The 24,935-nt window shown below is 48.5% G+C and overlaps 1 protein-coding gene across 2 annotated transcripts in view; it reads right to left on the reverse strand.

The window, feature by feature from the left end:
- Positions 1-536: 536 nt before the first annotated feature.
- The window catches only part of SSH1 (slingshot protein phosphatase 1), a 62,359-nt gene continuing 37,960 nt past the window's right edge, over positions 537-24,935 (reverse strand). For both annotated transcript variants that reach the window (XM_055322361.1, XM_055322362.1), the window contains exons 7-15: positions 24,128-24,193; positions 20,866-21,060; positions 19,500-19,593; positions 18,047-18,175; positions 15,439-15,485; positions 13,831-13,977; positions 12,087-12,287; positions 9,216-9,783; positions 537-6,609 (exon numbers count right to left, since the gene is read on the reverse strand). In XM_055322361.1, the coding sequence (XP_055178336.1) occupies positions 5,356-6,609; positions 9,216-9,783; positions 12,087-12,287; positions 13,831-13,977; positions 15,439-15,485; positions 18,047-18,175; positions 19,500-19,593; positions 20,866-21,060; positions 24,128-24,193 (2,701 nt within the window). In that variant the 3' untranslated portion in view covers positions 537-5,355. The remainder of the gene's footprint in view (positions 6,610-9,215; positions 9,784-12,086; positions 12,288-13,830; positions 13,978-15,438; positions 15,486-18,046; positions 18,176-19,499; positions 19,594-20,865; positions 21,061-24,127; positions 24,194-24,935) is intronic.

Consider the following 24,935-nt stretch of genomic DNA (forward strand, 5'->3'; position numbering starts at 1 on the left):
CCTTGGCATGAGTTAAGCCTTCGTTGTGTGCAGCAACTCTGGTTCCCTAGGACTCCTGCCTTGGCCACCAGCAATCATTAGCCTCCATGGTCTCCTCTCCTGTGACAGGTTGCTGGACTAACTTAGGTGGTAGTGTCCAAGTCCTTATATATATAATATATATATATTATATATATATATATATATATATATATATATATATATATAGTGTCAAACACACTCTGGCTTTCTGCTTTTGTGCAAGATACCCCACTGAGCAGGGACTTTTTTTTTTTTTTTTAATACAAATAGCCACCCACAAGTGGGACTGCTCTTCCTTAATGACCAAATCAGGAGGAAAAAACAAGACAATTCCTGGAGGAGCTAACACTTTTTCCCTTGGTCTTTCCTTCAGTCAAATGTGTCCAGGTTTCTGGCACGGGGCTTAGCACAGTGTAGGTGCTCAGTGAAGATTGGCTGTTATGACGATTGCAGATATGCTGTCTTGGCAAGGGTTGAAGCAGCAGTTTCCTTTTGCACAAGTTCACAAGTCATCAAACATTTATAAAGAAAAAGTTTATTATCATCACAAGAAGCACACAGACTATTACAGTACACACCAACAGAAGTAAAAAAAAAGTGCATTATGCATCTTCTACTGCAAATTCACAGTACAAAAGATACTGCTTTTTAAATATATAATATAAAAAAAACACGAAGGAAAACAATAGAATAAAAAAAAATCATTGATATCTTAACGCAACACACTGGAACCCACTGGCAGCTTCTGAAAACCAAAGAACTTATCTTACAGAGCTCCTGATTTTGCAGGGGCTGGTGTCTGTTCCTGCATTTTGTTGCAGAGAGCTTGGGACACCAACAGAGGAGAAAACAGGGTGGCCTAGGTGGTAACCACATCTCTATGAAACAACTGTGTGATGGGGGTGAGGGTTGGGGAGTGGAGGAGGTGCCGCCCTAGCTGGCTAGCGAACCAAATTCTGTGCTTTCCTTCCTACTGTGGGACACAAGGTGAGCTAATGCCTGCCTCGCTTGCAGGAACCACTGTCGCTCCTTGGACAGTGGTGGGGGGGCACTCCTCTCCCCAACCCCCCCAACCCCACACATGACTGCACAGCAGATGAGCACAAGTAGGAGGTAGGGTAAGCTCCGGCCCACACGCCAACCACCACTGACAAGGCAAAGGTCCAATCACAGAAGGTGACAGCTTACCAGTTTCCCATAAATACACAGTATTTGTAAACTATTATTAAGGCACTCAATTGTAAAACAATAATTACAGTGTCGGAAAAGGGGCGGGGTGGGGGGGAAGCAGCCACCTTCTTGTGTGGCGCAGCCAACATGAAGGACAGCAGAGAACCGGTGGGCTGGTTATAAAGACTCCTGTTGAAGAGGCTGAATGGGGCCAGGGCCGTGGCACCCACTACAAGACAAAAGGAGGTCGCATTGGGTCTATCGAGAGCAGCGCTGCACACAGCCCCACTCCAGATCGGTCAGGTGATCTGCTTTGTACTCGCATGACAGGGCACATGTGTGGATGGGCGAGAAGGGACCCACAAGGTGATTTGATTCAAGTTGCATATATATATATGTATGCAGAGTGAACTCCTAGACACAGAAACTCAGTCGTACACAATAAAAAGACCAAGAAGCTGAGCATGGGGTGGGGGTGGGGGGGTCAGTCGACTACAGTTTGGCATGCAGCATTGGCAAGAACCCGCACAGTGGGAGTGGAGCTAAGGGTCACAGATTCCTTGGCCTGCCTAGCTCTCCTGCCAGAGGTCAAGTGAGTGCCCTCACTGGGTCTGGGGGAAGCCCTGCTAGGTGGCAAGCCAGAGTACGGCTGGGTGGGATGTATGCTGGAACAAAGCATTTCTGGTCAACAGAGAACATGTCTTTTATATTCAGACACCTTGGGTAAAGTCAGTATATGAGCTTGACTAAAGGACGCATCACTTCTCCCCACTGGGGAGAAATGGCCCCAGGGGGGGCAGGGGGAGTCATGAACCTTCTGGGGTCTGGCCTGTGTAGAAAGACAAGAGTGGCGAAGATCAGGGCTGTCCTGAAAATGTGAATTCTATTGCAATGTTGGCTCTACCCTGTGGCACCCTCTGGGCTTATTGGAGGAGAAGAGCTTGAGAATAGGCTGGAATGGTTTTTGGCTAGAGGCATGGGGTGGGACAGAAGGGGGTGAGACAGTGCGGCCACTGGGGAGCAGCTGGCGAGTGGTCTCACATATGACAGACAGAGTGCCACTACCCAGGAGCGTGCTGTTCAGCACCCAGAGGTTGGCATGGGTTCCCACGAAGAGAACAAAAAAACGGGGAATGCCAAGGGCAAGAAGCCTTGTTCTTAAGTTCATGCGGTGGAGAACATCAGTCCGACACCCCGAAGTAACTCCAAGGCAAAGAAACTGAAATCGGCATTATCGAATCATGGTCAGAGGGCAGCGTGGTTTCTTCTCTCTCTGTGCCCAGCTGCACCCTCATACTTGACAAGAAGACCCCCGACTCTACCCCGGATCAATGCAAGATGACGATCTAGGGAAGTTCTAACTTGTGCATACCACATGAAGTCAAGTAAAAGACAGAAAGGTGAGTTGGTACTAGAAAAGCAGTCCAAGACTCAGGGAGATTTTCCAGTTGATCTAGCAAATCTCCATTCTCTATTTCAACAAGGGCATTCCCTGAAGATGGCAGTCACCACAATCAATGACTTTCACAGCAGAAACCCCTGCCTCTGACTTGTGCCACCAATGCTCAGCATGGTTGCCATCAGCAGATTCCAGGCAGAGCACTGGTCAAGATGGGGTATATCTTATGGCACAGATCTTCTTTTCAGAGGCCAGTGTGAGGCTCTCTTTGCTAGGGTGCCCCCAGGCCCCACAGAATGCTCTTGGTGATGTGGGTTTCGGGGAAATGCTTGTTGTATCCTTTCCTACAGGCCAGAGTGTTACCTGTCCAATCAAGAATGCTCCCACTTCACCCTGATGACGGGGACCCAGGCCCTAGTCTGTGTAGTTGCTGACATATAAGCTGTGCTTATGAAAACGAAAAGGATAACTAAGAGCCAAAGACTCACTCAAGTTTGTAACCCTCCTCCTACGCTTTCAAAATTAAAGTTCTCAAAAGTATATTGTTCTCACGCACCGAGCCATCAAGAGCAACATAAGCCTGTCGGCATCAAATCTAAAGAATTATTCGACACAAAAATTGAGCCACCACGTGAAATTTAATTTGGCAAAACATATTGAACTCGATGTTTTTTGAGGATGATGTTTCTTTTGGCTGGGGGCATGGGGGCAGCACAAGAGGGTTTTCAGGATGAAGTAGATAATCACCTTTTAATGTGATTTCAATTGACGGGGTGGGAAAACAAATTCCTATAAAATAATGTTATGGTAAAAAAAAAAATTAACAGCAGGGAGGGAAAGTTCCTGGAGAGAGCATTTCTGCATAAACTCTACCCATTAGTTGAAATGTGGACCACCTATGTCCACCCTTTGTCCTGAAGAGCCTGCCTGAGGTGCTCTCTAGAACAGCTGCTCCTGGGGACCCAGGTCTGACCAATGTAAGATAAAAGACAGCAGCCCTTTTGGCCACTTTCGGAGCTTGGCTGGCACCTGAGGGCTTCTAGCTTCACTGGATAAATCTGGCTGCAAGCTGACTGCACACCATACTCTGGGAGAGCTCTGGCCAGCGGCCTCTGCACCTACACAGCTACTCTGCCCTCGGTGAGAGCCACATGGGGGTGAGTAGGCAAGGTCTAGGCTGGGAGAAGGCAAGGGTTGGGCCTGAGGTGTCCAAGAAGGAGGGGAGGCCTTCGAATATGCCAGATTCTTCTTGGAGGGCCCTGGGCAGCAAATCTTGTCTATAAAGGTTTCTGATACAGCGTGAGTTTCCTAAGCTTTGCAGGCTACATGGTGCCTGTTGCATATTGGATTTTTTTTTTTTAAAATAACTCCTTAAAAACGTAAAAGCCATTCTTAGCCCATGGGTCTGTACACCAGAGTGTGTGGAATCCTTGGATGAAGCCTTTCTGCCTTACTACCAAGCTTTTTTCCTCTCTCTTCAAAATACTTTATCAGCCTGTCTTGCCAACCAACAGCAGCAGACTCCCTCCACCCATGTGCCCAGAGCCTGTGGCAGCGTGATGGGCACAGCTCACCGGATTCTGAAAGGACCCACTCCAGAGCCCAGGCCGGGACTAGAGACCCCTCCTCTACTCTGTCTTCACTGCCAGGAAGAGCCACTGGGAGACAGGAAGAGGTATCCTCAACCAAAGGAAGGGGCAACTGTAAACATCTGTGAAGCTTTCCAATGGTCTTGTTTCTCTGAGCAGCGGCTGAAGGGTTGCTCCCGGAGAGGGACTAGCAGGGTGGCTCACTACTGATGAAAGCCCCCTCTCCTCCCCAAACATGCTCCTGTGACCTCATGAACCCAAGGGGCTAGGGCTCCTGGCAGGACGATCTGTGTCTCGGAACCACTCCTGGCCCCCACCCGACTCTCTAGCACTTTCACAGCCTCAACACAACCACATCAGGTTCAGCAGCAGATGAGATGCAGTGCATGCTCCATGGGTCCTGCAGACCAGGGGGCACAGCATGAGGACATCACAGGTACTTCCCGCCTCCTCACCCCAGTGCCGGCCAGACACATCACTCCGCTGGGACAACACATCAGGACAAAGAAGTCAACCGCACAGATGATCTCCATGCCACATCAGAGTTGCTTCAACAATAGCACTAGACAACTTTGTGTAACTTCACCTAGAGGTGTTGGGTGTAGGCAACTTAGAAAGTCTGAACACTTTTTGGGGTCCCAACCCCACCTCAATTCTTTTTGGAAAAACCTTTTCTGACACAGCGTTATTCCCTGGAACGAGCCTTGGACACTACTGTATTTTAAAAATAAAAAGCACAGCAAGAACAGAGGTAGGACTTATACTGTCACCCCAGGGTTTCCCCGCAAGGGCCTGAATGAGCTAGGAACGTGCGCCGTGGTGAGGCAGCCTTCACTGCTGCCACTCGTTTGCATGGTGCAAATGGAGTATTTGTGATGTGTGTGCATATTTGCATATGCTCTTTTTAAAACAGGATTCTTCCTGAAAACACAGGACTTGGGGATCGGAGTTTTGTATCTACTGGCCGGTGGCTTTTGGCTTCCCTGGGCCACCCGACTGGCAAAACCACCCTTTCTTCTTGTGCTGGGTTATTCTTGATTTTTTTCTCTTCCTCTCTGTGGCAAGAGGGAGAGAGTGAGAATGTCAACTGTTTAGGAGAAATCACGGCCAAAACCCACAGTGAAACGAAGGGAGAGACCACGTGAAAATACACGTCCGATTACAGCAAGAGGCGGGTCAGCTTTTGCTCATCCATGAGGGGCTTCTCGAGTGTTCTGAAGCAGATTTCCCTGATGGTTGAGAGGTCGCAGTTGGGCTCCTCAGGGTTGCCGGGGGCTGATGCAAGAAGGAAGACTCACTCAACTTGGCATCCCGGGAGTCGGTGAGGGTGGATGCGTCCGCCTCACTGGACAGGTCCTCTGTCGAGAAATTGAGACTTCCAAGCTTGGCCAGAGAGTGTGAGCGTTTCAGCGGGGACGAGACAGTGAGGCCTGCCAGCCGGAGCCGGGTCTCAATCTCCTGTGTCCGCTGCTTCACCAGCCCCGGCTTGCCTCGGATGCTGTGGATGCTGTCACTGCTGGAGCTCCGCGTCAGGTTGGAGCTCATGGAGGAGGACGTGGGGGTGTAGCAGATGGTCTTCAGGAAGTCCTTTGAGAAATGACTGGTGTGATCTAGGCGGGAGAGGAAAGGAGTGGGGCTCTTAAGTGGGGTGCCTTCCAACGGAGAGGGGATGGCCTCTGACTTCTCGTCACTCCCAGTGAGGATAGGCGGGGCTGGCGGCCCCGGCAGAGGAACAGGAGCCAGGTCGGGGTTCTCCTCGGGTATGCTGGGCTCCAGTCTGCTGCTGGTGCCATCCCTACAGGAAGATGCTGGGTCTGCAGGTGTGCCCTTCAGCCTCTCCAATTCTTTGGTGTGCTTTCGGACCAAACCTGCCTTCTGCAGCTGAATGATGGATTCCTGGTGCTGCATCAAGTAGCTGTTGGTTGTGGGCTTCTCAGCTTCTTTACTGAACAGAAGTCGCAGGTCCTTGGCTGGTTTCAGATCTTTCTTGAGTGGTGATTCATCCTTCGCTACTTCCATGCTTGGAGGGTTCTTGTCACAGTGAGAATTCTTCAAAAGGAGGGACTTTGGCGGGACTTTCTGGGTTTCTCTGGAAGGTTCCAAAACGCTAGCTGGTAGTTCTGGGGCTGCTGCAGTCCCAGAGCCGCCGGTGTCTGACCTCCTTGAGCCTGCTGGTGGTAGGAATGAGAGACTCTCGCTTGGGCCAGAGGCCAGTTTCTCTAAAGCTCGGGACCTGCTGGCTGTGTGGGCCACAAGGGAAGATGTGAGGTGGGGCAGGAAGGTTGGCTGGGTACAGATGGCAGGAGCGCCAGGATTCTCGCCTTGCTCCCTGAAGACCTCAGGAGCCCCGCTGGCTGTAGGATACATGCAGTCAGCACAGGATTTGTAGGAAGGCTTCACCTTGTTAAGGATCCCAAATATAGCATCATGCTGAAAGGTGACAAGAACATCGTGAATATACAACAGTGAGCCAGACGCCACAAAACACAAGGAGGGTGTAAAGTGGGCTGTGCAGGCACCGGAGAGGCAGCGCCCGCCCTTCAGTTAGCACAGAACAGAGGCCTCTTGGAACCCACTTGGCCATGAGTAGTGATGGTTAGAGATGCTGAACCAAACTTCCCAGAAGCTGTATGGCTATGATTACTGGGAAAATCTCTGGGTCACAGATCCAGCATGGTCAGAACCAGGGCTTGTTCAACCCTACCTTCACCATCTCATATGGGTACCCCTCCCTTGCTTTCCCTTTCAGAAAGAATCTCTTCTTGGGGAGTTTGTAGCCTGAAAATGGGGTTCTTCCCTTCCAGCACATACACATCGTAGCTCCAAGGAACCACCATCTAGCCATTGGGTATGGTCTTCACAGTGAGGAAACCAAGGGCAAAAATGGCTTTGGAAGACTCTAGTATAGACACAAACATGGGTCCTCACAGTCTCAGATGAGGGAGCCAGGCTGAGGTGGATTTTATATACCAGTGGAGAACATGTTTGCATCATTTTCTGAGGAAAGCCACCTACCTGGCTCTAAGTGAGCATGACATACGCCTCCACACCACACCCTCCTGGTGGGCAGAGCAACAGCCTACTTCCCTCACATGCCCATCAACAGATCCCAGGGCTGCTCCTCTGAGCTGATGCGGGCAACCAACCCTCTGCCTGACAGTGGTTTAGCTGTGGGATTCCCAAGCTAGTCTAAAACAAAGGCTTCTTGAAAAAGGGCTGCTGTTGCATCCTGTTTCTCCCTCCCCGTGCCCATGGCCCTGATCATCAGGGCCTTATCCCATCCTGTGTCACGCACATAGGGCCCCCAAGTCATGGAGTGGTCCAATACTGAAGGCATCATAAGGAAACCCAGCCATGATCCATAGAGGCTGCAGGGGAACACATGGAGAACGTGTGCTGGGGGGAGGTGGGAGGCCGGGTCTCCTGTTCCTAACGTTGTCAGGATTCCTGGGGTCAGCTTCCAGGTCGGACAGTGAGACCTGATCATCTCCGAACTCTTGACCCAGAAAGTTTTCTTAAACCCTGATCAAAGTTTCCTTCTAAAACCTTTAGAACCTAACGTTCTAAAACGTGGTGAAAAGTCCCACAGTGAGAGATTTAAGACTACCTTTCGGAGCCCAAGGAGCAATCAGGCGGGGGGAGGGGGGATACTCCACTCATCCAACTCGTATTTCAGGAGTGCCTGTCATGCACCCAGCACTTGAATCAGGCACGGGGCTGTAAACAAGACATGGTCCTTGGTCTCAGGGTCTCTTGTGGACCAGGAAACTGAGTGACAAGGGTGAGGATGGAGAGGGGTGAGCTCGAAGTTTTCTGCAGAGGGAAGGCTTCCCGGAGTGGCTGAACCACAGCTAAGACCTTTGGGATGAGCAGGTGCTAATCAGGCTGAGGGGAGGAGAGGAGGTTCAGACCCCTCACAGCTGAACCGCTCACCAACCTGGCACCCTAGTGCACAAACAAGAGTTGAACAAGGGGAGGAGTACTTGTCTCTTGGTCCCATTCTTTAGAAAACATCACCTGTTCAAATTCCAGCAAAGGCAGGATATCCCTCATGCACCTTTTCACCCACCCCTACTGTATTTTTCATGACTCACCCTGTGCCATCTCAGACTGATGAAGGCACTGCTGTCCTGGACAGACATTTTGTATCACCTCTCTTTATGGGTATTTGCTCTTTGAGGGAAGGGGAGTGGTGGCAGAAATTCATGAGAAATTAACATTTGGTCTGGAATGTTCTATGGTCAGTAGATCTAATTTCCCATTTCATTTATATCAGAACATGGTAAAGACAAACCCTTTGGATGTGGGAATGCACCTGTCAGCTTTCCGAGTGCTCTCACTTACAAATCACAGCGGTCTTGGAAGATGGGCGGTGAGGCCAGGGGAAGTGAAGCTCTTTGGCCCCAGCCATGGCAAAAGCCAGTGCAGAGGGAGGGTGGAACCCAGAAGTGGGCAACACAGCACACCCCTCACAAAACCAGCCTTGGCTCCTGGGCCACTGGGAAGAGGGGAAAGCCTGGTGGAATTACTGATTTTTCTGAGCAGGTGCCATCTTGCTAAGACCTTATTGCAGAAAGCTCCCAAATGTGATAGCTACATGGGACTAATGGGCCGAGCATTACAGTGAGTTGGAAGTCCAGACACTCGACAACACTGAGCACTTCCTAGCAATTTCTTAAACGTGGTATGAAGAAGCGACACAGCTGGGGTTTGTTTCAAGACAATTCAGAGTGTGGGAAAGTTGAGTGGGGTGGGGATGAAATAGGACCGGCCTTGTGTTGATAAATTTTGAAGCTGGGTGGTTACGTTTTGTTTTACATTTTACGTAAGAAAGAAATCGACTTGGGAGCTCTGCCTGAGAGCTGCGTGGGGGAAAGAAGGCACGCAGGAATGTGTGCCAGGCCCTGCAGAGCCCCGAAACCATGGTGCACCCGCACTCCCTGGCAGCCTGCAGCCACGCTTCCATAAGGCCTGCTGGCAGGACAGGGGAGCCGCCGCCCTCCGCCCTCCGCCCTCCATGCTGGCCCCCTGCCTACCTCGAAGTCGTCTGGACAGCTCCTCTTGCTGTTGTTGTTGTTGAGGTTTTCCCGGTTGAGCAGGCTCTTATCAAGCTGGGGCGGGGACCGCCCCCACTGCCCTGCTCCCAGGGCCTCCTCCCCTTCCATCTCCTCCACCTGTGGTAAAGAGCCACTCCGGGCCTTGGGGCTCCCGAAGTCCAGTTTCTTCTTCACTTCCTTCTCACAGCGGTCAGGAGAGTCTTGGGGAGGTCTGGCTGGCGTGTGTGCCCCGGTTGGTTCGGCTGCTTCCTCCAACAGAGCATCCCTCTCCAGATCCTCCAGGTGGACCAAGCTGGCAGTTTCGTCACTGGGGGAATGCAGGAGGGGGTCTGACAGTCGCCGGAAGCAGCTGGGGAGAGTGGGTCCCCCCGGAGCTCTGCTGTCTGCAAACCCAGGCTGGGTGGGATTGTCCAAACAGGGCAGCCGGGCCTCTGGGCCGCTGTCCAAGGTCTCTGGCAAGAAGTCCCCAGACCCTTCGGGGTCATCCACAGGCTGCTGGAGGCAGGTCTTGCTCTGCTGGCGCCACAATTTGTTGTGCCGCTGTTTGCTGTGGGGGGGGGGGGGAGCAGAGGAAGGTCATCATCAGGAGCCAGTGTCCAGAGGGTCCCAGGAGGACGGGCAGTGGTGAGCCAGCAAGAGATAGCCCGGGGCTGACAGAAATGGCGCTAAGACCCTCAACCACCGTAGCTCAAGCCTTAAATGACTGCCACACAATGACGCCATGGCAGACATGTGAAGGCAGTCTAAACTTCAAAGACCTCCACGGTCTCGGTGTCCCGTCTCATTCTGTGAACTAAGGCTCTCCATGTGTCAACAGGAATAACAATCCTCTCCTCCCTGTATTGGAGGGAGATAGCAAGGACCGAAGCAGAGAGCTCATGCAGATTCATGGGCAAACGCAAAGCACACATGTGTCCGTTGGGACAATCAGAGAAAAATACAAGATTTTTTTTTTTTCCGGTTAGATAGATGACAGGTCACTTTTAAAACCAGTTCTTTAAAAAAATAAATAAAATAAAAATAAATAAAAACAGTTCTTATAAGGACGCCTGGGTGGCTCAGTGGTTGAGCGTCTGTCTTAGGCTCAGGGTGTGATCCCAGAATTCCAGGATCGAGTCCCACACTGGGCTCCCTGTGAGGAGCCTGCTTCTCCTCTGCCTTCTCTGTGCCTCTCATGAATAAATAAATAAATAAAATCTTTAAAAAAATTTTTAAGTAAAAATAGGTCTTATAATACCATGATAGTATTATCATAACACATTTTTAATGTAAAGGTCTAAAAAAAAAAAAAAAGGAAAGAAAACTTTAAGGTGAAGGTCAGTAAGTCACCCCCATGACCCCCAGGGCCATACTCATTCCAACATCACATAGTTGTGTGGGCTACGATTAGAGAAGTCAATGTAAAAAGATATTGGGAATTAAGGACCTGCTGTTGTTTTGCAATGCACGGAAGCACCTTGAACACTGGTGAATGCTCTGTGTGCACAGTCCAGGCAAGGCCAGGAAGGCCCCTAGATGGGGCTGCAAGTCAAGATCAGTGCCTCATGGCTGTAACCCTGGCCTGAAGACCCCGGGTGAGGCTGTGAAGGCTGCAAACCCCTGAAGGCAGCAAGCATCTGAAGGGTTAAAGAGGAAGAAGGGCAAGATGCACCCGCCTCCTTTCCCTCCTCCTCCCCCTCCTCATCATCCTGGGGTTCTGCCTGGGGACCTGTCCGTAGCATCCTGGTTGACAGTAAAGGGACTCCAACAATGTCCAGGACTGTTCTTAGACCCCCGTTCCACCCTGCCAGGGCATTCCTGCATTCTTACACTTGCCCAAGAAACCAGTGGACTGAGCCTGTGGCCTCCTCATAATACCAGTCAGAAATAATCCAGACAGAAAAGGAGGGGATGGGATCCCTAGGTGGCGCAGCGGTTTAGCGCCTGCCTTTGGCCCAGGGCACGATCCTGGAGACCCGGGATCGAATCCCACGTCAGGCTCCCGGTGCATGGAGCCTGCCTCTCCCTCTGCCTGTGTCTCTGCCTCTCTCTCTCTCTGTGACTATCATAAATAAATAAAAAAAATTTAAAAAAAAAAAAAAAAAAAAAAAAAAAAAAAAAGAAAAGGAGGGGAACAGGAAGAAAGTGAGTTCCAGCATCCAGCAGGCATCAGCCTCCATGGGGCCCCTCCACAGGAACCTTGAGGGCTAAGAGACTTGGGTGTGCTCTCTCCCTGCTGCTGCCCACCGGCTGCTCGATGTAAGATAAGCTAACCTTCAGTGTCAGTTCCTCATCCCCCCATACACGGGGGACAACCTGTGCTTTGCAGACCTTTGCTGGGTGGGGGTTAGAGATGTCAAAAGCTGCATTTTATTTATCATGAGCCAGGTCTAGCAAAGCATCTGCGAAGGTTAACTTGTACAGCACTCAGGTAAATCTCCCATCAGCCCTCCCCAGCAGGCTTTAATTCAACTCAGAAGGGGGACACCGAGGCTGAGATTGGCAAGACTGCCCTAAGGGCCCAGCTCATCAGTGCCAGAAGAGGGTTCACTCTCAGTCCTTGAAACTGCCTGGTGGTGAGGCCTGGCATGGGGTTTGGTGCAAAGCAGATGCTCAGGAAACAGGGACGTCCACAGGCCTGTGCCACTCATGACGTCATGCCCTGGAGTGGAAGCTGCGCACCATTCCCTCTAGCAGCAAAACAGCTTTCTGTGTGTGCCAACAAAATCAAACAGATCCCTCCTGGAAACCACTAATCAAACCCCAAACAATAGTTGTTTTTCTCGGCCCAGCTCCCCCTCCAGAGGCCGCTGCCAGGGCGGACGGGAGCCCGGTCGGTTCGCCAATCCTTCCCCACAGAGGCTCACCCACCTCGCGTCCAAGATGCCTTCATACTCAGACAACTGCCTCATAAAGCCCGCATTGGGCCGTGTAATGCTGCGCTTCTGCTTCACGTAGTTGTACGCTTTTTCCAGAGGCCAGCCAAATTCCTTCATCGCATAGGCTATGACCGTGGAAGCGGATCGACTGACACCCATTTTGCAATGTACCAAGCACTTGGAATGGTTCCTCCTGCAGAGACAGGAGAGAGTGTCCAAAAACCTCAATGATTTCATTCTCTTAGATTTCACCCAATGGTTTTTTTTTTAAACCCTGAAGTTATCTCGGTGTCCAGACCCCCCTCCCCATGTCCTGATATTTATCCAGCAGATGGCCACACACCCTCGAAAGGAAATAACTTCACTGCAAAATCAATTAGCACACAATGGGAAATCGAGATAAATCTGTCCTGGCCTTGCCAAGTCGCACAGGGAGAGGTCCCAAATCAGGCCGCCTTCAGGGACAGAGTGGGATTGCTGGGACAGGCCAGGAGACCACAAATTCTTTTTTTGCAGGAAGCAAAGGGGCAGCGAAAGGGGCATCTGCAAAAGCTACACAGCTGCCACAACAGATGGAGGCGGGGCGCGGGGTTATTGCAGAGAAACGGGGTCAGTGAATTGAAGGCTTCAAGGCCCTTGGGCAGGCAAGATGTTCACCAGACAAGGAGGGTTGGAGAGCCAGACCAAGGATGGCAGCGCCCTGGATTTGGACGAGGGGTAGAAGGCAGGCGGGCTGGTCGTTCGTAAGGAAGTGGTACTGTGGTAGAAATGGCAAGGCCGCCAACAGACGGCGTTTCTCGAGACTTCAGCGGGCTGGAGAATGGGAGGGGACCATGATGTTCAAAGGGGCTGCACCTGGGAGGCTTTATTTGGACAGGAGGCAGACCCACCAGCCTGCCTGTTTATATTGGAAGCAGCTGGCCTGTCAGGTGGGTCTGGGCTCCCTTCCTAGACCCCAGGCTTCAGCTTCATCCCTATTTGTCAGTGCATTTTGTTTTTTGTTTTTGTTTTTTTTTTTTGTTTGACTGCTGGTCTGGAGTCAATCCCCCAGGAATGCAAACAAACTAAGATTTGCTAAGGACATGCTACAGAGCTTTGATCAGAAGGGGTACAAAGCAGAAGACGGGGCTCCTCTCCAAAGAATTGCAAAGGCTTCTCTCTCTCTGTTCTGGACTTTCGTAAGGCAGAGTTGCTCCACAGGAGAATAAGGGGAGGACAAGAGATGGGGGACACCAGTAACAGGCTCAGGGCAATGGAGACCTCTGACGGACCGTCCCATTCTTTGAACAGGAAAAGTGCACTAACTCAGGTACAGAATGCGGGCCATACCCTGGGCCTCTGCCTCAGCAGCTTCCTCTGGGGAAGCAGCCCCAAAGGTACCCACGGTCTAGTACGACCTCACTCTCTTCCCACCCTCGGCTCAGCGACTCCCCATAGACAGAGTTCCCAAGAATGTCCACTTGATATCAGATTCTTGCCTGGAAGCAGCGCTGATGACAAAAGCAGGGTCCGATGCCACAATTGATGACGGGTGAAAAAAAGACTCACTGGGGCCCCTACCTTGAGAAGATCAGTGACTGTGCTCTTTTGGTGCAAGGGGTCCCACGCTCTAAAACCAAAAGTCCACAGACAGCAAAGGCTCCACAAACCAGAGACATCTGGGTCTGGGATTGCCATTAATTTCTGCCCACCCAGCATCTGCCAGACCAGTTTCTTTGGCTTCTCAACCCACTTACTTTGCTTTGTTTATAAAATGGTACGCTTCGTTCCAGTGGGCAAGAAGGTCTGTTGTCTCTTCATCATAGACTCGGATGTTATGATATGCAAATAAGCCAGGAAAAAAATTATCTATTTCTCTGGTGACATTTAAAATGTAGTCAACACTGTAATGAGAAAGAAAGAAAGAAAGAAAGAAAGAAAGAAAGAAAGAAAGAAAGAAAGAAAGAAAGAAAGAAGAAAGAAAGAACGAACAATTGTGGAGAATCAAAATGAGGAATTACAAAAAAAAAGTAACAAAATTGAGCAAAGAAAAAATTAAATACACACTCATAAAGTAGGTATGTTTCAGTGGGACTTTTGTTTTTCCTTAGTCTTTTTTTTTTTTTTTTGCGTTTTCCAAATGCCCTCTATGTGACAAAAATGTATGATATTTATAATAAAGAACTAATTTCTTTGTAAAAAACTTACAAAACGAAAGTTCAAAGTATTGCTAAGCAATGTGAATTCTGGAAAACAGACATGTATTACTTAAATATGTTTTCAGACACTCAAAGTTTCAAACTTTGTAACCATTACGAATAAACACAGGCTTTAAAAAAAGTCTCCACTTTTAAATAGCTACAAGAGTAGAATATAGCCATCCATTATTTATGTCCTTGAGAATTGCCTTAAATCCTTTTGAAACAAGGCAGACTACAAATAAATAAATAAACAGTGGAGGGGGTTTTTGAATGCAGGATCTCTAGTTCTCTAAACTTGATACTTATATTCCTGGAAGATCAAAATAATTTCAGGAGTTAGAAAATACCTCACATAGGGTGTAAGAAAATACTTATAAATGTTTTACAAAATACCTTTTAAAATCATTTATTTATTCCCAACCAGAGAAAGCATATAGTATCACTCTACATTTTAAGAACACTTTCTGTTGCAAGAACACATCTTAACCAGTAGTTCTAAAGATATATTTTAAGATTTGTTTAGTCTTGATTTTTAAATGCAGTAATTCAAGAATGTCATCATGTCAGATCCACAGAATGGTGATTTTGTGGCTGTGTTGTTTAAAAAAAAAAAAATGTCCAGACATCTGTTCTTGAAGGTCTAGATTTAAACTTTTTTTTTTTTTTTTAAATTCTTGCTGCTGGGCATTTCACAGACTAAGATGAACATATGTTTTTGGCCAACACTAAGTATTCAGCTGCAAGATTCCCACCAGGCAGGCCCCAAAGTATAACCTCAGGTAGAACCAAGAGTGGTCCTGGGATCAGAGTTGCCAACTGGCCTGACAGGTGTGTGTATCCATGCCAGGACTGCCAGCGCCTGTGCCGGGCCAGTGGGGCCCAGGAGGAGGTCATGGCCCTATCAGTATCCAGGCTGTCCTCTGTCACTGGAGTGTGATTGTAAATTGTTCTTGGTGACATACACAATCACACCCCACCCCCCTTAAGACTGAAAAGTCATGAATTATTCAGGAGGTGGCATTTTGAAGCTCATCTGTTTAGCTATGCAAAATCAGCCCAGCCCTTGGGAGATGGGAGACAGGGTGTAGGCAGTTATAAGGGTTCAATCTTGGGGGATTCTAAGCTGCCTGGAAGGACAAGAGAAGACGAGGGGAGCAGACTCACCCTGAGCCCTGCAGTTCCTCCAGATTGGATGCATTCCATTCAGAGCCCTGGGGGACAGATCACACAAACCCCCGTGAGTGTCACATGTCAGCCTCAGAGCTGCTTAGGGGATGTACGATGTGGGCTAGTCCTGGGGCGGGGGGGGGGCAGATGGTTATTTCATGGCCATTGGCCTCAGACAACGGACAGAACTGAAAGAAGCCACCAGCAAAGCAGGTTCCTGAGGCATTCCCAGCGTCGTCAGCCAGAGTGGAAGGCCCTGGCTGCCCCCTGGCCTTTGTGAAACAGCAAAACCTATATCCCCTCTCACCACCTCTTCCCTTCCTAAGGCTCCAGCAGGTCCTGTGACCAGAGGAAGTGACTTCCAGCTTCCCACTCGGGAGAGGGCACTTTCACACAACACTCATTTAAAGCAGGAGTTGCCTACATTTTTGGGGAAGTATTTTTCAAAGCTCCCACCCTTTGACCCAGCCGTTCTACCTACATCAGCTGCCCCAAGGAAACGCCCAGAATTCGCACACAGATTTACGCACAAGGATATTTATGGTTATGTGCAACGACAAACAATGGGGACAATTCAGAGGACCAACAAGAAATTAGTAAAATAAATGATGACGAAGGCACACGATGGGGCAATTAAAAACAAATCCTACTTTTGGTGGCTGTTTAAAGACACAGGGAAATGCCACATAATGAAAACAATTTAAAAAGAGAAAACAGGATATAAAACTATGTAAAGAGTATGAGTCTTTCCTTTTCTATTTTTAAGAAGCTCTATAGACATAAAAAGAAAAAAAATCCCAGAAGATGGGAAAATAAATATACTAAAATAATAACAATGACTACGCCTAGATTTATGAAATGGGAATGCTTTTTGCTTTCTTCTCTAGGGTTACTTGTGTTTCTGAACCTTCCATAACATGTTTTAATTTAATGCCTTTTAAAGCATATTAAAAAACAAACCCTCCATTTCTGAGCTTACTGGGAACACGGAGGGGGAAAAGCAAAGAAAGAGCTATCATGTCACTCTATGGCAATGCAAATGACAGAGTCCCGAAGAGCAAAAGACCCCCCTGAGTTTCCCTAAAAACTTCCTTTCTCAGGGGGGTAGACCCCTCAGGACACACAGATTGCAGGGGGCCCAATGGAGCTGACAAGTATGGGTGCTAGCTGCATTTTCATGTGGGAGGGAGAGGCTCAAACATAAAAATTCCTTTAGTATCTCTCATGGAAAAAGTGACATAAAGCACCGAACCACACTGAAAAAAATAACAAAAGCTCAGTAAGTCTGTGAGCATCCTCTTGCTGTGATCACCACCTAGTGGAGAGACAGCCTGCCTTCTGTTGTTTCCACTAGGAAAAACCACCAACTTCCCAGAGAGAAGATTAGAGCCCAGTGCTGCCAGACGGCTTTTGAGATACAGGCTTCAAATCAACACACTCACAGACGTTTTAATATAAATGTTAAATATATATATATATATATATATACACATATATATATGTGTGTGTGTGTGTATATATATATATGTATATATGTATACACACACATATATACATATATACGGATTAATACATAAATACATTAAAAATATATATGTTATATATATATTTATTTAACATACTAAGTATATATTATGACACACGGATCTGGAGAACTAGTAATTAATTCTTGTGGGCAGGAAACAAAACTGTTCATGCCTTCAGCAGCAAATTCACTTCCTCCACTTTCCCAGGAAGTGACTTCTGCTGTAACAATGGTTGCCACGTATTAGCGCCTACAGAAACTGTACTCAGTGCGTTAAATGTGTCTTTTACTTAATCCTCGTGATCATTCCACATGCTATAGAATGAAGGAGAAAAGGAAAAGACCCGGTTACATGGCTGCTTAGGCTGGGGAGTGGGAACTTGGCCCTGGTGGGTCTAATTTTCTTCACACTGTATTGCTTCTCTAATTTTAGTAACACGCTTTCCTCTATAGTTTCTCTGAGAGACTGAGAACTAGCCAGTTGCCTTCTATGGAGATTTATAGCATTAAGAGAATCTGAGCAAGAGATGGAGGTAGGGAGAATCCACAAAACCCAACCCGCTGGTGGTGCTCCTGGGGCTTGTCCATTTGATGGGCCTGGGAACAGTGCACGGAGTAGAGACAGAGAGAGGGGAAGAAGCTGTGTTTTGGGGGATCGGTCTGTCTTCCCTACTGTTTCTCACATCTCGGCAATGCCAAGGCAAATTCTGGGTTTTGGTGAGAACTGGGGTTCTGAGCCCTCAAACCACGTGGAGGAAATTGGACGGGGCCTCTGTGTTAGTGACTGCAGACCAAGGATGGAGAGAGTCTGAGAACTGCCGACGTGGCCTATGCCAGAGAGCCTTCAAACAATTCCCCACAGCTCAACTGGGAGCCACATCTCAGACATCTGGCTTGAGAGCAAACTAGGGCAGGCCAGAGGAAGGGGGTCAAAGACAGGAGTTCCCAGAACAGCCAGGATTGAGGTTCCAGCAACACAAATTCTCTCCCCCTCTCTGACTTTGCTGCAAACTTCAAACAATCAAGGTTTGTTGATTTATGTTCCCCCAACCAGACCCTGCCGTGTGCTGTGCTTCTTACAAGATAAAGGTGGTCGAAGATAAGGGAGGGCTTGTCCATCTGTCCCAAGATAAGGAGCATCTCATTGTCTATGAATTCCTTAAATTCTTTCAAGTTACAGTTCATCTGCGTCTCCAATTCATTACGGATCTGTGGAGTGGAAAACAGCAGGAAAAAGTGATTTGTCACAAAGCAAAATGACACGGGTCCACCTCCAAAGAGGTCAAGTCACAACTTCAACTGTGGTGGTTTTCAAAAAAGGTGTTTTGTTGGTGTTGCGGTTTGTTTTTTTACCCTATAGTAAGCACACATGCAGGTGGTAGGGATGCAGGCCCCACAGCCTCAAAGTCAGTCTGACTGGGAAAAGCTGATTATTTTATATGAAGAGGCTGATTCACATGGGATCTCTTCTACTCAGTTAAGGCACTTATATTTTTACGATTAAATATCAAATATATGGGACGCCTGGGTGGCTCAGCAGTTGAGCATCTGCCTTCAGCCCAGGGCATGATCCTGGAGTCCTGGGATCGAGTCCCACATCAGGCGCCCTGCACGGAGCCTGCTTCTCCCTCTGCCAATGTCTCTGCCTCTCTCTGTGTCTCTCATGAATAAATAAAATCTTTTTTTAAAAAAAATCAAATATATCACAGGCAACACATGCTGTTAGTTTCATCTTGCTTTGGGAGGCATCATAATATGATTTTTTTTATGTGTATTAACTAACAAAAAGATGATATATGGCTTTTTTTAAAAAAGATTTTATTTATTTACTCACGAGAAACAGAGAGACAGAGAGGTAGAGACACAGGCAGAGGGAGAAGCAGGCTCCGTGCAGGGAGCCCAATGTAGGACTCTATTCCGGGACTCCAGGATCAGGCCCTGGGTTGAAGGTGGTGCTAAACCGCTGAGCCACCTGGGCTGCCCTGATATATGGGTTTTTTTAAACGGCCCTTTCAAGCCCTTATATCTGCCCAGTTTAAGCTACCATAATAATTCATTGCATTCCTTGAACCAAAAGCAACTGAAAAAAGAAAAGTGATCCAGAAAAATTTTGAAGGCACAAGAGAAGGCAGTCCAGAGTCGGTAACTTGCTGGTAAGTGATAATCCTGAAATAAGAAACAAGAGTTTGCTGTATCTCAGTAAAACACAACGCAGAGGAAAGGACACTAATAGAAAAACGTGTCTCGATGCAATCCATTGCAATCCACAGGTCTCGTGAAATTATCACCAAAGGTCTTGCAGGTTCAGAGAGATCAGGAAATTTGCTCAAGGCCCCTGGCCAGTAAGCAGCATAGCTGGATCCAAACTAGAGTCAGACTCTAAAGCCTGCGCTCTCTCTGCTAAGCCCTGTAGGGGGAAAAAGCCTCTGAGAGCCGCTGAGCTGACCAGTAAGGAAGGCCTCTCTGTGCTTTGGGCGACAGGATAAATGAACACTGTGTGACCTCTGGCCTACTAAGGGAAGAGCTCTCTTACTTCTTTTGAGGTCACATTTTCTAGATCCTGGCTCATCATGATGCTCCGGAGCTTGGCTTTGATAAGGCGCTCAGTCCTTTCCCCTTCGGTTGGCCTGGAAAGAAATGACATTCAGTAAGTCGCAGAATGACAAAGAGCCTGAGATCAGTGTTTACAGAAACACCAGATGCTCTCAGGCTACATAGAACATGGCCTGGACTCAGAGAGCTACCTTCTTGGTGTGCATGTTTTTGGGAGGAGGGAAAAGGGACAGAGTGGTCCTGCTCTGTGTCTGGAACTTCCATGGGAGCCCACAGAGTGGTGAGCAGATGGAGAGCACAAAACAATGGCTGGAAAGCATATTCCTTGTGCAGATCTGCAGAGAATCAGGCTCTCAGGACAAGACGCTGGGAGCACCAGAGTAACGTCCACCCACCACCTTCCAGACCCTTCTGTCTCTGTTTGAACATGTCTGGGGGTGGGGACATCACTGTGTCTAGAGGCAGTCCATAGTCCCAACTATGTCCAGCTCCCATTATCTTCTTCTTACATGGAGAATCTGTGTTACCCTGTAACTTCTACCCATCAGCCCCTGGTTCTACACAGACCAGGATTAATTCTTCCACGGAGGCCCCTTTTATATATTCAAAGGCAACTATCATTCTCTCCAACCCTCTCATCATTTGGGGCCTCACAGAATGTGGCTTCCGGTCCTCTCCTCATTCAGGCTGACCTCTCTGCCCATAGTCCTTGTAACACAGTCCCAGAGGGACGCACATGAGTCTAGGGGAGGAGGATCCCGACCAAGATAGAAGCAGAGAGCCATTTCCTTTTTCTGGACCTAGACTTTCACTTATGCAGCCTCAGGCTGCATGAGCTCTGCCGGTGGCCACATGACATCAGCCACGTGATTCACTGTTGCAGCCTCTCAGGCAGGCTGCCTTTGGCCAGCATTGAGGCAGTCGTGTTTTGGGATCCCAGGATGAGGGATGTATAATACTCCTAAGAACAGAGGAAAAGGCTTTGGGAATTAAGTCTCTGGCCACGTGGAGAGGAAGGGCTAGATCCCAGAACACTGCCCAAGAGCCGGTGACACACGCAGGTCCCACTTTCCTTTGAGAAGCTGATGGGCATTATGGAGCTGCTCCCCAGAGATGCACACACCCCCAAATCTGTCTCTAGCTTCACAAGTGGGGTGGCAGTCACGGATCCTTCTCTAAGCTAAACATTATCCGTGGGCAGTAGGTTAGGAGTCCCTGCTTGGAATGCTGGTCCTGGGCAGGTGACCCTCAATCAAGAGCTACGGGGAAGTGTTACTTCATGCAACTCAGGGACTGGCCCAGCACAGGGGTGGGCAAGGGTGAAGGCGAGGCAGCACTGCACTTACTTGTCCACAAACAGGGCCGGGGAGTCAGGCCGTGTGGACTCCAGGTCCTGCATGGCGTTCCACTCGTTGATGCAGCTCTGATCGGAGCTGATGCAGCTTTCGTAGTAGGCAGCCCAGATGAGAGCCACGCCCCCAGGGAAGTAGTTGTGTCTCCGAGCCACTTCGCAGGCCTTGTGAAGGACCTGCAGGGCAGACCTAGGGTAAGGACGGGGACAGGGTCAGGCGTGGGGAGGCACAGAGAGTGCTAGGCTTTTACCTCAACACGGGAGTGGAGAACGGGGCAGGGTGATCCCTCAAGGACTCACTATAGGAGATGGGAGTTGCTGTGTGTAAAAGGTAACGTGGGGAACACAAGGCGGCCCAAAACTGCCAGGTCACAGAGCTAGTCTCTGAGACATGTGCTTCAAGCCCGAGGGTGGACAGGACAGCCGTCACCATTCCCAACAAGGACACAGAACAAACTTCATAACCCTCCCACCCAGGCTGGCTCACGTGTCACTTCGCACTCCATCAATGAACTCCCAAGAATTCAGACTGACTTGTGAGGCTGTGGGTACCTTGAACACAGGAACCACTGCCAAGCCCAGCGATTGGGAGGAAAGAGTCTAACTTGTGGCAGACACGCTTTACTGCATTCTGAATAACTTATTTTTTTAATTTATTTATTCATAAGAGACACAAAGAGAGAGAGAGGGAGAGAGAGAGAATGGCAGAGACACAAGCAGAGGGAGAAGCAGGCTCTATGCAGAGAACCTGATGTGGGACACGATCCAGGGACTCCAGGATCACGCCCTGAGCCGAAGGCAGGCGCTAAACTGCTGAGCCACCCAGGCGTCCCTGAATAACTTACTTCTTATGACCTTTTCCCATCACTGTTCTAACAGCTCTGAAGCTTACATCTCTTAGGGAAATAAGTGCTAGGAACTCATATTAATAGAGAAATAAGATGTACAAGAGGTTTGGGAAGGAAGCATGGGGCAGAAAGAACAACATGGAAAATGTGTATGGTAATGCTCAGCTTAGTCATCTTTTTTTTTTCTTTTACAAAAATTTAGTTTTTCTTTCTTTTAAATAAAAACTTGTTTTTTTACAAAACTTTCTCAGTGAACGGGGTGACCCATGCATGGATGAAAGGTGGAATGGGAAGCCCTGGAGGGAGCTAGAGTCCTTGGGCCTGAAGGGCTCACCAGTGGTATGAAAACCACTGCTGTCCGCCGCATGCGTTCCACTCAGGCACAGCTGTCTTAGCGCTACCCTGCTTGGGGGAACAGGCTTGAGCTGCGTATTTACTAAATTTAGTGTTGCTCCTGAAGGTTTGGAAAAATGTGTGGGCCTAGTTTCTATTTGCCTGTAGAGAAAGAGGTAAGAAATGATCCAGAGGCACAAGAGACATCTGGGACATCACGAGAATTCTGATTTTGTGATCTTTTTCCCAGAAGGAGCCTGAATTGAGGGCAGTGTAGAGTGACAGACGAGGTCAAAATGCAGCACCGTACTGACTTGTGGCCCAGGGGAGAATTCTGCCTGAGTCTCACCATTTCAGAGAACAAAGTGCATGAAACACTGGGTAGAACCCTTCTCATCATATGCCACCAGCTTTCCCCTGAGCCTCTTCCAGATTACTGGAGAGAAAGAGAGAGAGAGACTGTCGTGTTGTGTTCACTACAGGAGTACTTAGTGCGGCAGTTCAAGGAGGAGGAAGGCTCTCAGGTGTGTGCGCCAGGTTTGGAGAAGCACCTGACCTATATGACTCGTGGCTACCTCATCCCCAAAGCAGAGTGTGCAGAAGCCCCCCCCCCCCACACACACACACACAGGCCCTGTACCCTGCATCCCGTAGCAAGGCACCTGTGAGAACATGCTCCCTGTGCTCTCTGGTACAACACGCCACTCGGCGTGGGTTACAGCCACCTCCCCCCACGAGCATAGGAATCATATCTGTTGTATGCCTTCTCAGATGCCCAGTGCCTGGCAGAAGGGGCATTCGTGGGGCATTCCAATCATGGCACAAACTGAGCACAAGCCAAGTATAAAGAATACCAAATTCACACTGGCATCGAGTTTGGACAACAGGAACCGTAGATACATAAGAACAATGCACTTCAACAATGAAAAAAAAATTAGAAACTGGCTGAAAGAACTGAGTAGACTTTTCTCCAAAGGTGATGTACAAATGGCCAATAAACACGTAAAGAGATGCCCGGTATTAATCAGTTGGGGAAATCCAGATCAAAACTGCAGTGATACCATTTCACACCCATTAAGAGGGCTATAATGAAAACTAAGTAACTGGCAGACACTGGTGAGGACATGGAGAAACTGGAACTCTTGTGCACGGCTGGTGGGACGCGAAATGGCGCAAGTCTGGCGTGCGGAAAACAGTTTCAGTTCCTCAAAAAATTAAACATATGATTAACCGTATGCTCTAGAAATTCCACTTCTAGATACATGCACAAAAGAATTGAAAGCAGGGAGATCCCTGGGTGGCTCAGTGGTTCAGCGTCTGCCTTTGGCTTAGGGCGTGATCCTAGAGTCCCAGGATCGAGTCCCACATCAGGCTCCCTGCATGGAGCCTGCTTCTTCCTCTGCCTGTGTCTCTGCCTCTCTCTGTGTGTCTCTCATGAATAAATTAAAAATCTTAAAAAAAAAAAAAAACTGAAAGCAGAGGCTCCAACAGACACTTCGTTCACCCATATTCACAGCAGCCCCAAGCACAAGAGCCAAGAGGTGGAAATAACCCAAATGTCCACCAACAGATGACAGGCTACCTAACAGTCTATGACCACAGACTGGAATAACAGCCTCAGAAAGAATTCTGCTACAAGCTACGATATGAACAAACCTTGAAAACACTGCGATTTGTGACACCAGTCAGACACAGAAAGGTACATTGCATATGATTCCCCCTATATGAGGGATCTGGGGTAGACAAACTCATAGAGACAGAACAGAGAACAGATGTTAACCAGGGCCTGGCCTGGGAGGGGTGGGCTGGGGGTATGCGGACTTAGTGTTTAATTGGATGACAAGAAAGTTCTAGAAATGGATAGTGATGTTTGCTCATCATGTTTGCTCAAATGCACACTGAATTGCACATTTATAAAATGGTTAACACGGTACACGGTATGTTATGTGTCTTTTGCCACATTCACAAAAATAAATGCACCTAAAAGAGCTTCAAAGTTGAAGGGTTTTTTTCAGTTCATGCTGGCAGCTAGAAAAGTATTTCTAAGGTGATAAAAGTCCCTAAAAGCACACTTACCACATGGCCTGCACGGATACGGGCTTGAAGACGTGCATCCGTCCCGCTGTGCTGACACTGAATCCCCTGGGGTGAAAAACAAATGAGATAGCAGCCCCTGCAACCACACCACCATGAGATGACAGGGCAGGCCCACCAAGGACACCCTCAGGACAAGGGTGGCTCATGCTTTCTGAGAAGGGAATACAGGCCTGCTGCACGGAACAGGAAGAAAGGGAAAAGAAGTGTTCTCAAATCTGGAAGATTTGTTTTTATTTTTAAAAAAGATTTTATTTTTATGTATTCATTTTATTTATTTGAGAGAGCCTGCACATGCGCACAAGCAAGGAGGAGGGGCAGAGGGAGAGGGAGAAGCAGGCTCCCACTGAGCAGGAAGCCTGATGTGGGACTCGATCTCAGGACCCTGGGATCATGACTTGAGCCAAAGGCAGATGCTTAACCATCTGAGCCACTCAGGCGCTCCGAAGACTTGTTTTTAATCCAGCTATTCAAGTCTATCAAAAACACAGACCCTGGCAAAGGTAACATCATTATTTGACACCATCTTGTTCACGTTCCTGAGACCATCCCAGCTCTCTCGCTACTTCTTGCCCCACAAATCCCACCCACTATTCTTGTAACTGCATAGGAAATATAGTCACGGTTGGCAAAATCTGAAGAAGGAAAAAATATAACCATAACCCTATCTCTTCAAAAAAATAAAAATCACATTTTAATTTCTCTCCCCCAATTCTATCTATGAGGCAACATAACTTGCATCTCAGTGGAGAAACAACTTGTATTAAGCTCCTTCCACTCAGGGCAGAAC

Source organism: Nyctereutes procyonoides, unplaced genomic scaffold, assembly GCF_905146905.1.
Source record: "Nyctereutes procyonoides isolate TBG_1078 unplaced genomic scaffold, NYPRO_anot_genome, whole genome shotgun sequence".
Classification (NCBI taxonomy): domain Eukaryota; kingdom Metazoa; phylum Chordata; class Mammalia; order Carnivora; family Canidae; genus Nyctereutes; species Nyctereutes procyonoides.